The sequence below is a fragment of the Nelumbo nucifera genome, chromosome 1 (assembly GCF_055504915.1).
Source record: "Nelumbo nucifera cultivar China Antique chromosome 1, China Antique-T2T, whole genome shotgun sequence".
Lineage (NCBI taxonomy): Eukaryota > Viridiplantae > Streptophyta > Magnoliopsida > Proteales > Nelumbonaceae > Nelumbo > Nelumbo nucifera.
Genome location: NC_142649.1, coordinates 2189992 through 2206059, shown reverse-complemented (window position 1 = coordinate 2206059; position 16068 = coordinate 2189992). Strand labels below are relative to the sequence as shown.

The following is a 16068-nucleotide window of genomic DNA, read 5'->3' as shown; positions in this document are numbered from 1 at the left end:
TGAGGCATGTCTGAAGACACTGCCTTTAGAGCCGCACATGTGCACACCTCTAAAGCAACTCATTGCGCCATACACGTGCGTGCATTGCATGGTGGCAAGCCTCCATACTATCCTCTTTATTTCTAAGAAGTGTAAATAAGTTACTATTTAAAAACTCAAAACAAGTCTTGTAATTTTCCAATGTGGGACAAGTTTAAAAAAATGGTTTTAGTAAGAGAAAAAACAATTTTTCAATATATGTGTGCAGGTGTGTTTTTCATGTATTTGATCAATCAAACCCCATTGGATTTAATCTCTAATGAGATAAAAATCCAACATCCATTCCAGAGCTGATTCAGACTCTAGGGATGAGGTTTCAACGGATTAACTTCTACACAAGCCCTAGCCTCCATTGTTTTGAGAGTGTAAGAGTAGTTCGTGTTAGACAGTGTATGCCCTTAACTCCAATCAAATTGATGTATAGATACATTTATTGCAAATGAATAAAAGTACGTTATTGATTCATGTTGATATTTGTATGTTTTTGTGAAATTACCCCTTAAACTAAACACTTATGAGACTCGAGTTAGTTTAGAATTTTCTCATCCGTTGGATAGACTTGAGGAATTTATCCTACAAAGGCTGACACTGATGTGCTGCTAAAGAAGTTGGGGCAGCTTGTCTTAGCTGCTAGGGTTAGACCCAAAGCACATGTAGTGTGTTTGGTTGAAACACTGAACTGGACCATTTTCCAATATATGCCCTAGACCTTGGAGATTGATGGGAAAAATTAGAAAGTTACACATAACCCCTAGACTTGATTATGGTACTGTACTAGGTATCGGATTGGGTTGTCTTTGATGATAGGAAAAACTGGAAAGTTACACATAACCCCTAGACTTGATTATGGTACTGTACTAGGTGTCGGATTGGGTTGTCTTTGATATATCAATCAATGAGATTCATTAAGGGTCAAAACCTGAGTATGTTGGGGCAGTCTGAGAATTCATTTGAGTGGGTGATCATAGTGATCGGATCGACTCCTTTGTCAGACAAAGTGAATGATAGGGCTTACACTCTTTTATGGAAACCTAAATCTGTGTTTGAAATTTGATTTTTCAAAATATAATTATATGATATATATATATTGTATTTTATGAAAAATATTTGCAAAATATTTTAATTCCCAGGATCCATCTGAGCAGAGAGTGTGACACTGCACCTTGCAACCAGGGGAGATGTTATTCCCTGTCGGGTAGTGTTTGATCATTTTGGGCCAAGAGGTTAAGTGTAAGAGACCATTACATGGTTGATTACCTGATGGGCTTTATTTTACTTAAGTTCATCATCCTTGGATCTTCATAGGATGGCTGAATTCAATGATCATTCAAGTGTAAATGTTGGGCCCATTTTGAGCCTATAGTGATGTGCTCAAGGGTTTACTGCATTTAGCAATGAATTCGGCCAAGATTTTTCATAGAGGTTGCTTTGAACCCATGTGAACTTATGTGAGGTCATTGTGGGGTCCCACACCATACAAATTAGGCCTAAGTTGGCCATGCAACACCCTTGGATCGTGAGCCTTATAGTTGATGGGCCTAAGGCCCATAATTAATATGATTGATTAAGCTATCACATGACAGCTTAAGTTGTCATATGACATGGGGCGAATCTGGGTTTGGAAATGGGTATGGAGCATTCATCTTCTTAAGAAGATAAGGCTTATCTCTTAATAGAGTCCAAATCCAAATTAGATTTGAATAATCTCCTAATTTGATTAGGAGAAGTGCTCCATAAAGAGATAAAAGAAAAAGAGGGCGAACTAGACTAAAACACCTCTCTATTTTGTTCTCTCTTCTTCTTTTTGTCTCCCAAGAAACCCTAGTTCGACCATAGCCATTTTGGAACTGATAGAGGTCAGTTTTCTTTTGATTTTGCAAGAAAAATCCAGAGGAATTTCGTGTTCACCACCCCAGTTCGATCCAAGCAGTTGGATTGCAGTTTTGCTGAAAACTACATTGCTGAACCGACTTCAGGAATACACTACGCCATCTTCAGTGGAGGCTGGTTTTAGGACTAATTTGGGCGTGAACTTTCACCTTGGGATCTACGTTTGTAGTATCTATATCAGGCATACATCTCTCTCTTTGGTTGGTTTCAAATATGGTCCAGTTCAGTGCAAGATCGATCCTGAAAATGTAGTTTTTCAAAACATAGGGAATTCAATTCCCGAAATGATTAAGAAATTTTTGAAATTTTGCCTATCCATCTAGTATGGTTTGGCCATCCATATGATGGATCCTAACCCTTTCTTTAGTTCAATCAACTTCAATACAAAGTTCATAGGAAGAAAAGGGAAATTAATCTAGACAAGCACAATACATAGAGGGTTCCCAATCGGGAGCGAAGTCCGGAACCCATTTGAACAACCTTAAGATATAGGATCACACCCTGAAAGTTTTTTGAAGCCAAAGTTTCAGATAAACTTCCTTCTCTGCAAAACGAATTAGAGTATGTTTTGAACCCAAAACTCTAACTCATATCTCATTTTTCAGAAAAGAAGGATTTTCAAATGAAATCTTTAATTTAGGAAGAGAATGTCAACCATGCATGCATTTTCCGATCAATGCCCATCGAAATATGTCATATGATTGCTTCAAAACTTCTTCGGGGAAAATTGCAATAAGTTCTTGTTTGAGAGTAGCAATTAACAAGTGGCACTTGGAGAGAGAAAAGGTCTCAGAGGAGGTGATGATAGCTTAGAGAGAACGGAAGCAAACATAGCTTTTTCCCCATTGGGATTTGCCATGAGAGAAGAGGGAGAAGGGGTGCCTAGGGTTTTACACCATTGGTTTCTCCTAACCTTTTCTTCACTCTTTGCCTTATTGCTTGAATTGGTTCATCTTCATTATCTATTAACCATTCAATATCTAAACCAAAATCATCATCTTCAGATGCAAATTCCTCACTAGCTAACTCCCCATCACTTTGAGTCAGCTCATCAATATGTCCTTCCTCCTCAATCCCTCCAATGGGTACTTCCCCTTCAGTCCCTCCAATAGGTTCTCCTCCTCATTCCCTCTAAGGGCTCTTCCCCTTCAATAGGGTCTTCCTCTCTGGTCCCTTCAACTTTGGGAACCCTAGCCTAACCAAAATATGAAAAATTACATAATCAATCAATTGAGCATCACCAACATTAGCTTGATTATCATCAAACCCAAGAAATTCAAGCTCCCATACCTATTCATTTAAATCCACTTAGAGCCCATTTACCGATGGGTCCCCCATCAACTTCTTTGGCAATGCAGCTTGTTGTATTATATGCTAGTCTAACACATTGTTCTCCACATACATGTTAAGACTCCCACCCTCAAATACATACCTCAACAACCCATATGTAATTGAATCATCAAACACTTCCCTCAAACCATCACTTAATTCCAAAATGGGTACCTTATATATTTTTCTAACTGCATCCTTCAAATATCCATAGTAGTAGTCTACCATAATAAATAGTGTCAAGTGTAAGATTTTGTCTACATCTATCTTTTCTATAAGCTTGACTTTACCCCCAATATACAACAATCCAGGATTGTTACTATTCTCAAATTTTCCACCAATAAACCATCACAATTTCACATACATCCACATCCATTTTTCTCTATATTTCATAAAAAAATAAAATAAAACAAAATAATCAATAAAAAATGGTTTTATTGCCAACATTACGAGAGTAATGAATCAGATACTGGTAAACAAGACAAAACTTAAAACTATATATATTCTTCATGTATTGAATGGAATTGAAGTGCTGATTACAATACTTGTGTGAATTGATCAACCCTTCTCGATGGAAGTGACCAGTGTGTTTTCCCCCTTTTTATCTTGGTGGAAGCAATTGGTATGTTATTCTTTATCTTTCTGAAAGCAAAGACCCAAAAGATCATTATGAAAGGTCATTAGAGATGAGGAAGAGTTACCATTGTTTTTTTCCTACTTTGAGCGTAAATGGAGGTCACCATTCCATGGTGGTGAGAAAGAAGATTGAAGAAACGAAGAAGACGAATAGAGTGATATTTAATGCCAATCTGAGGTGAAGAAGAAGATTGGAATCCTAATCCCATTCGTAGAGAGATTTTACCCAAGTTTTGGATCAAAAATGGTTCATTTAGCTTTTCTCGATTAGGTGGTGATGTGTACATGTTTCAAATAGGCAAGTTTAATGTAAGACCCACCAATAAATACATAGGCTGACGGGGCATGCAATGCCAACACTTTTCATTTTTTTATTCGGTCTCAAACAAAAGCATTGACGTTAAAAACATCATCTATTTTTGCCTACAAATGACCTTTTCGAATCTTTAGGGTTGAAATTGGCCTTTTTGCGAAGTTTAGGGGTTGTCAAAGCCAAAAATCCAATGAATATATAGTATTAGAGATGTACCCAATAGGGGTGCCCATGGTTTAGTTTTAAACAGAATCAGTCCTTCAGTTTTTGAAAAATTTCAAATTGAAACTGAATCAAAACCAATCAGTTAACTAGTTGATCGGTTCAATTCTTTGATTTTTCATTTTGTATCTATCTATCTATATGGTTGGTTTGGTTAATTGCCATTTTTTCATATTGGTTAACCAAAACCAATCCGATACCTTCAGTTAATCGGATTTTTCAATTCAATTTCATTAGTTTTAGTTTTTGAGATTTTGATGAGCACCCATAAATTTTGTGTTTTTATCACTTTTTAATTTTTTTTTATTTAATTATGCCATCATGGGTTAACTCATTTGATATGAATGGTTGAATTACCCTCCACCTAGACAAAAAAATGGTTTCATTTTTGTGTTAATTTTAAAAAAACATGGGTTTTATATTGTTAAAAGTATTGGATATATATATCTAATTAATAGATTTTATTGTTGAGAAATGGATACCTTTAATATAGGATTTAATGAGAGAGAATGAGAATTAATAAGTTAAATATAACACTTAATGAGAGGGAATTGAATAATATGAAAAATAGTAGTTTAAATTACATTTTTGCCCTTAAAATTCAAAAGAATAAGTTAAAAAATAGGTGTATTTTAGTAAAAAAAAAGTTTCACAAGCTCATTAATAATAGTAACATGGATATAGATATGTTCATTTTTTCTACAATTTTTTATGGGTTCGACTATGATGTTGGAAAGACACGATACCGGTAGAACTTATAACCTATCAATTAGTATCACCATAGTGGTAACCAATCAGGTGGGTATTCATCAAAATTTATGGGGAAGGGGTTGATCATTAAAACTTTTTCAGTATGATGTCTTTTTGGCATCATAGATTTTTTTCCTTTTTTATTTTCTATTTGTATAAAAATAATTCGTATTTATCACATTTATTTATGTTTAATATGGTAAATTTACAATATAAGAGATGTATGCAAATGTTTTTTGCAAAATTTATGTATCATTTCATATATTTTTTAAATTTTTATTATTTAATTATAAAGTCAAAGGTTGCATTTGATCCAAAAGTTGAACTGTTGGCCTGCCACCAAACAAGAAAACTTTTCATTTTTTGGTTAGTTTTCAATTTTTTATTTCATTTCCATCATCATTAAAAAATTATTGTTTATCACACTTATTTTTTATTAATGTTATTATTATAAAATTTCATAGAAGTGCTCAATTTTGTCTATACTTTTTATCATGAACTATTTTTATTTGATATAGATGGTTGAATTGCTTACCCACCTCCTAGCTAAAAGAATGGTTTCATATTTGGGTTAGTTTTAGAAAAACTGTAGGTTTTATATTATTAAAGTATTTGACTATATCTAATTAGAAGAATTTATTATTGAGAAATAACACCTTAAATATATGATTTACATATAGAGAATGGGAGACGATACCTTGAATATAAGGCTTAATGAGAGAACATTAAATGAGGTATAAAGTAGCAATTCAAAATGCATTTTTCAACAATCACAATTAGAAAGCGACTAAATTCAAGAATAAGGGTAATTTAGTTAAGAAGAATATATCTTGATGGGAAAAAGACACACCCACACACACAAATCACTGAATAATAAGTATTAGGTGAGAGAGATCACTGAATAATAAGTATTAGGTAAGTGTTTAGATTTGGATTTGTTCAAACCATCCAAGTCCAATGAATTGATTTAATTAGACAATAGCCACCTTGCATTAGATTGTATTTGAACATCTTGGATCTTATTACTGTTGAATTCGAATTGGATTGGTCATCTGGTCCTTTGATAGGTCTACTTCAAATGGTGTAAGACCTATATAAATGATAATTAACCTTTGTAATTAAAATGTTCAACTCAAAAAAAGACTCACCCTAAAGACTCTCAATATGCTAATTGATGTGTGTCCAATTCTTTTGAATAAATGGAATGTTAGTTACAAATTAAACCTAATTTAATTCTCTAAGGGTTTGTTGTCAGTTCAAAAAACAAATCAGAACCTAATTTGAAAACAGATTGTTTCCTAAAACAAAATCACAAAAAAAAAAACATGTTTTAGATTGTGTGTGCTTTTTTGTTTTTAAAACTGAAACCAAAAACATGTTCTTGAATCTAGTTTTAAAAACATGTTTTCATCTGATTATTTAATATCATATTCCATAAATCATATAATTTCTATACTGGAAGATTTGTTTTTGTTTTAAAATCCATTATTTTGTTGGTTTTGAAAACATATATTGTTTTTTGAAACAAAACCAACTTATTTTTCCCTTTGAAAACAAAAGAAAAGTTTAAGAACATGTTTTTGTTTATTTGCTGATGTGGCGATTCCAAAAACAAATGAAAACAAAAACATTCATGTTGTAGAAGGCCCCCTAAATTAAATAAAAAACAAGCCCAAATTTACAACATGAAGTAGATATGTAACAAAATGATAACTGTAGTTTCCTGTACTTAGTACGTGGCTGTCATTATGTAATTACCAGTCAAGCCATTTAAGCAAGTCCAAACAGCCCAAGAATCCTTCTAAGCACAATTAGATGCTTAGAAGGCCATTTTCCCCTTTTATGCTAAAATGTTAAAAAAATGACGATTTCGAGCTCAAGTTCAAGCCTCATGGCTTTTTGATGAGTCGAGCTTGAATAGCTAAATATTCAGATCAGTTTGACTCGAATCCACCCCTAATTGTCACACACAACCCCCTTATATTGGTATACGTGCCACTTTATAATTCGGATCCCACTTGATGACCTCAACAACCATAAAAATGAGAGGTGAGGTTTTCCTCTATGATTCTCACGGGCTAGTGTAACCCTTACATCCTCAATTCATAGAGCAGTTCCAACTTAAAAAAAAAATAAAAAAACCTGTCCATGGTGGGGTATACATCTTTTCTTCCCAAAAAAAAAAATCACAGAGAAAAAAGAATTTCTCTAAAGAACATACGTAAAACAAAAATTCACCAAAATATGGAGGATGGAGATTGATTAACAGGGAACATTGTTTCTTTTATCCCTTCGGTTGTGTTTGTGACAATTCATGAAAGCATAAACTGACCTTAGTCTTAAAGGTATTGTTGGAGGGATATTCAAATTTTCAAGAATTTCTCCTCCCTCCCTTGTACTTTTGAGTTTTTGTTTTTTTCTCTTCCCTTTGTTGAATGCATCAGAAGACTCTTTGTCCCATATTGCTTGGAAAAAGAGTAGAGGTGGATTATATCTATAGTTTTGCTCTCTCTATGGGTAAGAACACATAGGAGGAAAGCACTATAGATATTCTTATGCATGTGAGGGGGGTTGAGGGTGTTTTTCACATGCACGCCGAGTTGGGCTGGGCCAGGTGTGAGTGTGTGCGCGCACTACACTGAATTGGTTTTGTTTTTTACCGAATTGATCTTTTGACTTTTAATTTTCAAATTTAATTTTGAACGTTTTTTTCTCCATTTTCGTGTCTCTTCGAACACTCTATAAAAGAAGTGTTGGTCGACCCAGAATCACACACCAAAACACATTCAATAGTCTTATCTTCTTTGTTTTCTCTATCAATCTGAGCATTATTCTTTGTGGCCTGTGGATTGTTTTATCTTGGCGACCGATTTGCAATCACCCGACTGCACCATAGGGGGCAAATGCGATTTTAAGGAGAGTGACCAAGTGGCACGACTCAGCCCTCATTCTTTCTACAAGTTCTCAGTTTTACAGTTCTGCAACACTATACTCCTATAAGTTCTTGGTTTAGAAATCGATTACCAATAAATTACATTCCGCCTTCTTTAATATTTTTTGACACATTTGGCATTGTTTATTTTAAGGAAAAGATGTCCCTATAGACGTAGAGTTTTTAACTGCAAAGAGAGAGATAAATCCTTAAAATAAAGAATGCCAAATGCAGCCTTTGATCCCATAGACCTAGTGGCTTGTCCATGCTGATGTTGTAATTGTTTCTAAACAGCAACCATGAGAGAGAAACCCCAAGACAAGATGGTGGGCCATCTAGAGAGAGATTTAGTTTAGATTATCCAATTAAAAAGCAGTATTTTTATAAGCCCAATTGAGACACGATCGACCACAACTCCATCCCCAAATAATTAAAAAAAAAAAAACCACCAAATGCTTGTTATCTGTCCCCTCGTTCACATGGGTGTGCATACTTAATGAGATGTCCATGAATGAGCTTCTATTTTGGTTTATAAAATCTAAGGTTGTGTTGGGCGTGTCATTTTAGCATGTCTTTCGGTCAGGAAGCTCAAAAGACCAAAAAATAGTCTTTCCATTTGGTATTTGTAGACCGAAAAACATGAAAACAAGCGCATGAAAAGACCAAAAAACCCCGAAAACCAAGAAGCTTTTGGTCTTTCTGCATTAAGACTATCCTTTTCAACTGTTTTTAACAGCCTAATAGATCATAACGTGAACCAAATGATAAGACCCCAAAGATCTACCAAAAAAGACTTGCTGAAGAGCCCCTAAAAATAGTTTTTTCAATAACATAAACAACAATTGTTGCCTTGGGTCATCCATGAACATCTGATCTGAACCCGGACTTCATCATATGGACTTTAAGTCCACAACCAGATGTGAGATGGATCATGGATGGTTTCAGAACCCGACCCTGAAAATATCCAAAACAAAAATTCGAAATATAAATCACATTAATATGTGTTGGTGGGTAATCAAAAATAGACCCAAATGGGTCTGTTTCTAACCGGGTCTAAACTCATATGGGTAATCCATTTCATATTTCCATCCCTATGCTGGATCCCTGCCAATGAATCAGCAGTTCACTACCAGAACCCTCCTGGGTGGGGGGGAGGTCACATGTAGTCTTATCATGTCTATACTCTATTCCCCACCCCAACCCCTAAGTACTCCAAATCCATGTATCCTCCTCTAAAGGGCACAACAACCTTATCAGAAGGCAAGAAATTACTCTCCACAGCAATTATGTGATCACAATTTCACGGGCATTTCATATTCAATTTCTCACATAAAGATGGCAAAAAACAAGAACCAATCCCCTCTGCAGAGTCAACTCACAACCCTACCACATTATTATAACTGGAAGTAGCTAAAGGAGTTAATGCCAGTACCCAACCTCCACCCACCTTAATATTTTGGTTGGCTGAGATAGTCATTGATAACAACACACCTATTTATTGTAATTCAACGCAATGCACATCACCCCACCTAAAAAAGAAATATTAAGTCTTTTAAGAAAAAAAAAACACAATGCACATCACTTGCATTCTTTATTGCTCCATCCCAACCAGAAAAGAAATATTACACAAATGCAAGCCCATTCTTACTAATACATAATTAGTCAAGTCAGCAGACAACTAGTCCAAATGGAGTACTGAGTAGCCATTAATTCATCAACATAAACAAATGTGAAAACTGAAACTCATACAGTCATACTAAAGCACCACCAGAAGAGTGAGAATATTTTATTTTATTGTAAAGAAGTTAAGTCTCACTAAGAAAAACCATGGTATCTCATAAGCCAATGTGGTAGTACTGGTGAGTGGTGGTAACAGTTGAAAGTAGACAGTGGAGAAACACTAGAGTGCAATATAAATAATAATAAACAAATAACCAAGAACAGATATTCCTTTCCATTTCACAAGCCCAACAAAATCACTGAATTACAGCCCCTAAAATAATAAACCAAGAAAAAGGAAATGGGGGAAAAGGTAGGAAAGAGCAAGAAAGAAGGGGGGGAGAAGAGAGGAGAAGGGCTAGAGATTGCATCCAAAGCAATTACAGGTTTTGGGTGTAAAGGAGCAAAAGCCAAAGGGCCTGTTTGGTATGTTGCAGTTGATGGCGTAACAGCAAGGAGAGGGCAAACACAGTCCTCTAGGCCCCCCACAGCAAGTACAGAGTGCGCATATCTGGAAACTCCCCAACCGCCGGCGGGTCTCGTTCAACACCATCGTCTTTACCGTCCCCGGCTCGATCAACGGCACCATTTCAGCTGCTGCCGTGTTGTTCTGGTCCAAACCCTTTTGATATCTCAAAGCAACAGAGACATCCAGTCACAAATCAAGTAAGAAAAAACAGCTGGCAACATGAATAAAATCAAAACCCAGAAAGGAAAAAAGTATCAAATTGAAGATCAGAAGTGTTTGCGAGACTCACATGTACAGACATTCCTTGGTTGAGAGTAATAATGGTGGCGGAAAACAGTAGAAACAAGTAAGAGAATACAACTCCAAAGCCAGACATCTCTTCGTCTGTACTTAGCTTTGGATGGGAAGAGGAGTGGATGAATTTCACCCAAGCCAAGATGGGATTTTTGTTCAAAGGGGATTCAATATGACGGAGAAAATCTTTAATGGGAAAAATGGTGGGAGTGGAGAGCTCTGAGGATCTCAAATGGGGGATCTGGTTCTGGGTGGTGTTGTGTTTGGCGGAGTGGAGTTAGTTGAAGAAGAGCGAAGGAGGGTTTGGACTTTCAGAGTGGCGTTTTTTTTCTCTTCCCACCGTCAATTGAGAAATCATGGGAAATTAAATAAATAAAACAAGTTTTGTGTAATAAGGGAGAGTTGAAAGGACCAAAATAGCCTTCTTTGAATAGAAAATTTTCTAATCATATTTGAGTTAAATCACAATAAATGAAATGTGATCAACGGTGGGTGTCTGTCCCTAACCTTCTTCTGCTTGATCTTATTTTTTCGGGTAAATTAGAGACTGCTATCCTATACTTAGGGCCAGTGACACTTAACCCCCTTACACTTTCATTTGTGATAAACATCCACCCTAAACTTTTAGATTTTAGCACTTTGCCCCTATTCATTAATGGTAGACCTGACAAAAATTGATCCAACCTGCGTGAACCCAACCCCGACCCAACCTGAAAAAAACAGGGTTAGGTTGAGTTGGGCCATCGATCAACCCACTAACCCGATTATTAGGTCTAATTGGGATTATTTAAGTATATTAGAAGTTTTCACTCTTTAATCTTACCATTTAGTTTTTACTCTTTATTCTTTACTCTTTGAATTGTTAATGTTCAAGATTTTTTATTTTATGTTTGAAATTTTAATGTTAATTCCTTTAATTTTGGCATTTTCATGTATTTTTTATTATTATTTTTTTAAATTTTAGTTATTTTTAAGGATAACGTGATTTGACCTATGGGTTAACTCTAACCCAAATATTTAGGATCTAGCATTTGCTGACCCAATACAAAATTCAACCCAACCCAAAATCAATCCGAAGTGTCTTGACCCGACTCGAACCTGACATACCCAACCCAATTGCTAAGTCTAGTTAATGGGCTTGATGGTAAAAATAAAACTAAAGAAAATGCCCATTTGAATTTCTATATTCCTTTATATATTTTTTTGTCTTATTATTTGTTACTTTGTTGTATTTCCTATATTTTCTACCATTATCTATTTTTCTTTTATTTTTATTATTTTGTTATATTTTATCAATTTCTTTCAATCACACGATAGTAACATGTGAATCTAAAAAGTTAAGGGTGGGTTTTCGTTGTAAATGAAAGCTTGAGGGGGTTAAGTGTCATTACCCTAAAAGTATAGGGTGGCAATCTATAATTTACCCCTTTTATTTTCTTCTTTTACTTTTGAGGGGGTGGTTTTTTATCTAAAAGTGTCTTCACTTTTCCCCACTTCTATTAAATACACCTTGACTTTTCAAAAACTTTAGAGTCCCCCTATCACAAAATTTTTCTCATCTAAAACTTACTTTACATTAAGTCACCATTAATGTCATTAACAAAAGTTGTCCACAAAGACCATTAATTATTGGGTTAATTATTTAAATATATCATGTGGTTTGATTAAAATACTTAAATATACAATATGATTTTCAAAACTACTTACATATACCTTGTAGGAAGGCCCCATTTGACACAAATAGCCCTAGGTTAGTCAAACATTTTAGAGCTATTAATGAGTTTAATAGCTCATGCCTATTAAACCTAGATTAGTCAAACATTTCCTAAAGCTGTATAATCTTGATTCTTACTATATAGGCATGAGTTTGAGCTAAAGAATGAACCAAGGAAAAAAAAAGTGCATTATGATAAGTGTTTGAAGTAGAGAAAGCAAAAAGTAAGAGATAAAAAGAGTGTGAGGACATTTTGAGCCAAAAGAGGTTTAACTTTGTGAGAAAAGTGAAATAGCACTTGTGCTATATTGAATCTCACAAGAAACTTAAATCTCTTCAAGAGCTAAGCCCATTATAATTGTGTATTTTCTTGTATCCATTTAGTTTGATTTGTAATTGCATATCAGCCTTGTAGCGGCATTACATTGTGTTTTATTTGTATATCTTATTGTTCATTGTATTTCATCAGCTAATGGTTCTCTAGTTGAAGTTGTTTAGTTTTCTAGGTTGAACACTGTGTAAGATTAGGATAACACCCGTAAGTGTATCTAGTTGAAAGTTTTGTTGGCACTTGTAAATTCAACTATTGTAAAGGTCTTGTTGGTACCTGAAAGTTCAACTAATGTAAAGGTTTTGCTAGCACCCATAAGTTCATCTGGATAGTGGAAATTCCTAGGTGGTGTCTAGGAGAGAGTGTAGGCCTAGTTTGGCCGTGCCTCTATAAATCTCTTGCATGTTTTTTGGTCCTTTGTAGTTGTTTTGGTTTCACTTGTTAATTTTCATTTGTTATCTTCGTTATTCTATACATTATAATTTTGCTTTTCAATCATACTTGCATTGTGTTCATTTATAAGAGGCATTAGTTTGGGAGAAAAGTTCATAGAGAAGTGCAAGTCCCTAGAATTCTAAGAATTTTTTCAAATAAATTAGCCACCAAAATTCTGATGAATTTTTAAAAGAAAATTGCCCTCAAAATTCTGAGAAATTTTTGAAAGAAATTAACCCCCATAAATAGGTGTAAGTCGATCTCTCCCTTTTATCCCTATATATAGACATATTTCCTAATATAATTAGGACTAATCTAGATCAAATTTGGGTTAGGTCTTTAATTACACCAAGAGAATGGAGGTCCAAATCCATATCCATACCCATATTCAACACATATCACATGACTAGTCTAACATGTCTTATTAGTAATGGGCTAAGGCTCATTTCTTTTAGTAGTTCATGTACATAACAATTACAAGCTTTATTGGGCTTGAATAATGCATGCATAGGACCCACAAAGGTCTCATATCAGCCCACAAGATTCAGCCCAAGTCTAGAAAGACTTAGGCTGAATTCACTACACAAGGGCAATGAACCCTTGAACCAATCGAGTTGGGCTCAATATGGGCCCAACACTTAAGTTTAAGTGATCTTTGGTTTCAACCATCCTATAAAGCCAAAGGATAATGGATTAATATGATATAAAGCCCATCAGGTTTGAGCATGGTCTCTTGCTTTTAACTTCTTAGCCTTAAATAATCAAAACACTACTTATAGGAAAGGACTTATTCTCTGACTGTAAAATGTAGTGTCACACCTTCTACTCAAATGGATTTCGAGATTAAATTTTTTTTCATAAAATAATATGTATAAATATATTTTGCAAAGAGATTTTTAATGCAGTTGAAATCCACTACCGATAGCTTTAGGTTTCTATTGAAGAGAGTATAAATCGTGATATTCATGTCTAACAAAGGGGATGATAATATCACAATGATCACCAATTCAGGTAATATCCTAAATTGCTTCAACATACCCAGGTATTTAATCCTAAGTTGGTCTCATTGGTTGGCATATCAAAAGCAACTTAATGCAAGACCTACTGTGGTATCATTATCAAATCTAGGGTTAAATACAACTTTTTAGTTTTGCCCATTTGTCTCTAAGATTCAGGGCATAATTGGAAATTGATCCGAGTTCAGTGCTTTTTACAGACACCCCTTGGCTATACTTAGGGTCTAACCTTAGCATTTAAGATAAGTTGCTCTACCAATTCGACAGCACATCGATGTGAGCCTTATAAGGATAAACTCTCCAAGTTTATCCAATGGATGAGAACTTTCTAAACTAACACAAGTCTCATAAGGGTTTAGTTTAAGGAGTAATTCACAAAAAAAAAAAAGAAAAGAAACATACTAATCTGAACATAAAAATAATAATGTACTAATATTATTAATATATAAAACTCATTGTACATCAATTTAATTACAGCTAAGGGCATACACTATCTAATAGCTCCCACTTGCACTTAGGTCCAATCAAGTACAAGCATCAATCTCATATTGTCCATGTGTCTTTTAAACACTTTTTGTGTTAGTGGCTTAGTTAATGGGTCTACCAAATCACCCATTGACACCACATTTTTAATCAAATGTCTCATCTCCCAATAATCTCTTATAAGATATGATATTTTTCCTCTCGATGTGCTTAGACTTTGAGTGGCTCCTAGTTCTTTGGCTTAAGCAATGGCTCCAATGTTGGCACAAAAGAATATAATGGATGAAATGCTAGAAGGTACAACTCTTAATTCTTAGATGAATTTCTTCATCTAAACTTCTTCCTTAGCAACCTCACTTGTGGTAACGTATTCAGTCTCAGTTATGGAATCTTCTATGGACTCTTATTTGCTACTTCTCTAATTGACAACACAATATCCCAACACGAATATGTAACCAGATGTAGATTTTTTATCATCCAGATCTGATTGAAAATTGGCATCTATATAACCGAGCATTTGTAATGAACTACCATTAAAGATAAGACAATATAGCATTTCATTCTTCTCGGGTATTTTAGTATGTTCTTCACAACTGTTTGGTGTTTTTGTCCTATGTTAGATTGATATCTACTTACAACACTAACAGCTTGTACAATGTCAAGTTGAGTGCACAATATGGCATACATGATGCTCCCTATTATAACGGTATAGAGAACATTTCTCATGTCCTCTATCCCTTCAAGGGTCTTAGATGATATTCTATTGGAGAAAATGATTCTATGTCTGAAAGGAATGAATCCTTTCTTGGAGTCCTACATGTTGAATCTCTTAACTATCTTGTTAATGTAAGTTGATTGTGATAATTCAATTAATTGCTTTAATCTATCTCTATATAATCGAAGTTCCAAGATATAGGAAGCCTTTCCAAGCTCTTTCATGGAGAATTATCATGAAACTTTCACTATTGACAATATTTCTATATCATTTCCAATGAGTAGAATGACATCTACATAAAGCACTAGAAAAGAAACCTTGCCTCCCATTGTCATTCTATAAACATAGGATTCATCCAAATTCTGCTCAAAATCAAACTATTTGATAGTTGAGTATGTTCCAACTTCTTGAAACTTGTTTTGATCCATATATGGATTAATTGAGCTTAAACACCATGTGCTCCTAAGCTTTAACAATGAAGCCTTCAGTTGTTGCATATAGATATATTTAGTAAGATCTCTAATTAGGAATGCAGTATTGGCATCTATTTACCAAATCTCATATAATCATAGTGTACATCTATTTCCAACAATATTCTAATGGATTTTAGCATTGCTACGGGAGAAAATGTTTTTTCGTAATCAATTCTTTTCTTTTAAGTGTAACATTTCACCACAAATTGAGTTTTGGATGTCTAAACCTGTCCATCAAGGCCCTTCTTCCTCTTAAAGATCCACTTGCAATTAATTTCTTTCACCCCAAATGGTGGATTTACAAGAGG

The 16068-nt window shown here is 34.6% G+C and overlaps 1 protein-coding gene across 1 annotated transcript; it reads right to left on the bottom strand.

Moving 5' to 3' along the window:
* Positions 1-10042: 10042 nt before the first annotated feature.
* Positions 10043-10951, bottom strand: LOC104589366 (ubiquitin carboxyl-terminal hydrolase). Its single transcript, XM_088896485.1, has 2 exons — positions 10589-10951; positions 10043-10452 (listed from the first exon to the last, which is right to left on the bottom strand). Exons 1-2 carry the CDS (start codon positions 10673-10675, stop codon positions 10189-10191), a joined length of 351 nt encoding a protein of 116 aa, XP_088752611.1. The 5' UTR covers positions 10676-10951; the 3' UTR covers positions 10043-10188.
* Between the last annotated feature and the right edge of the window lie 5117 nt (positions 10952-16068).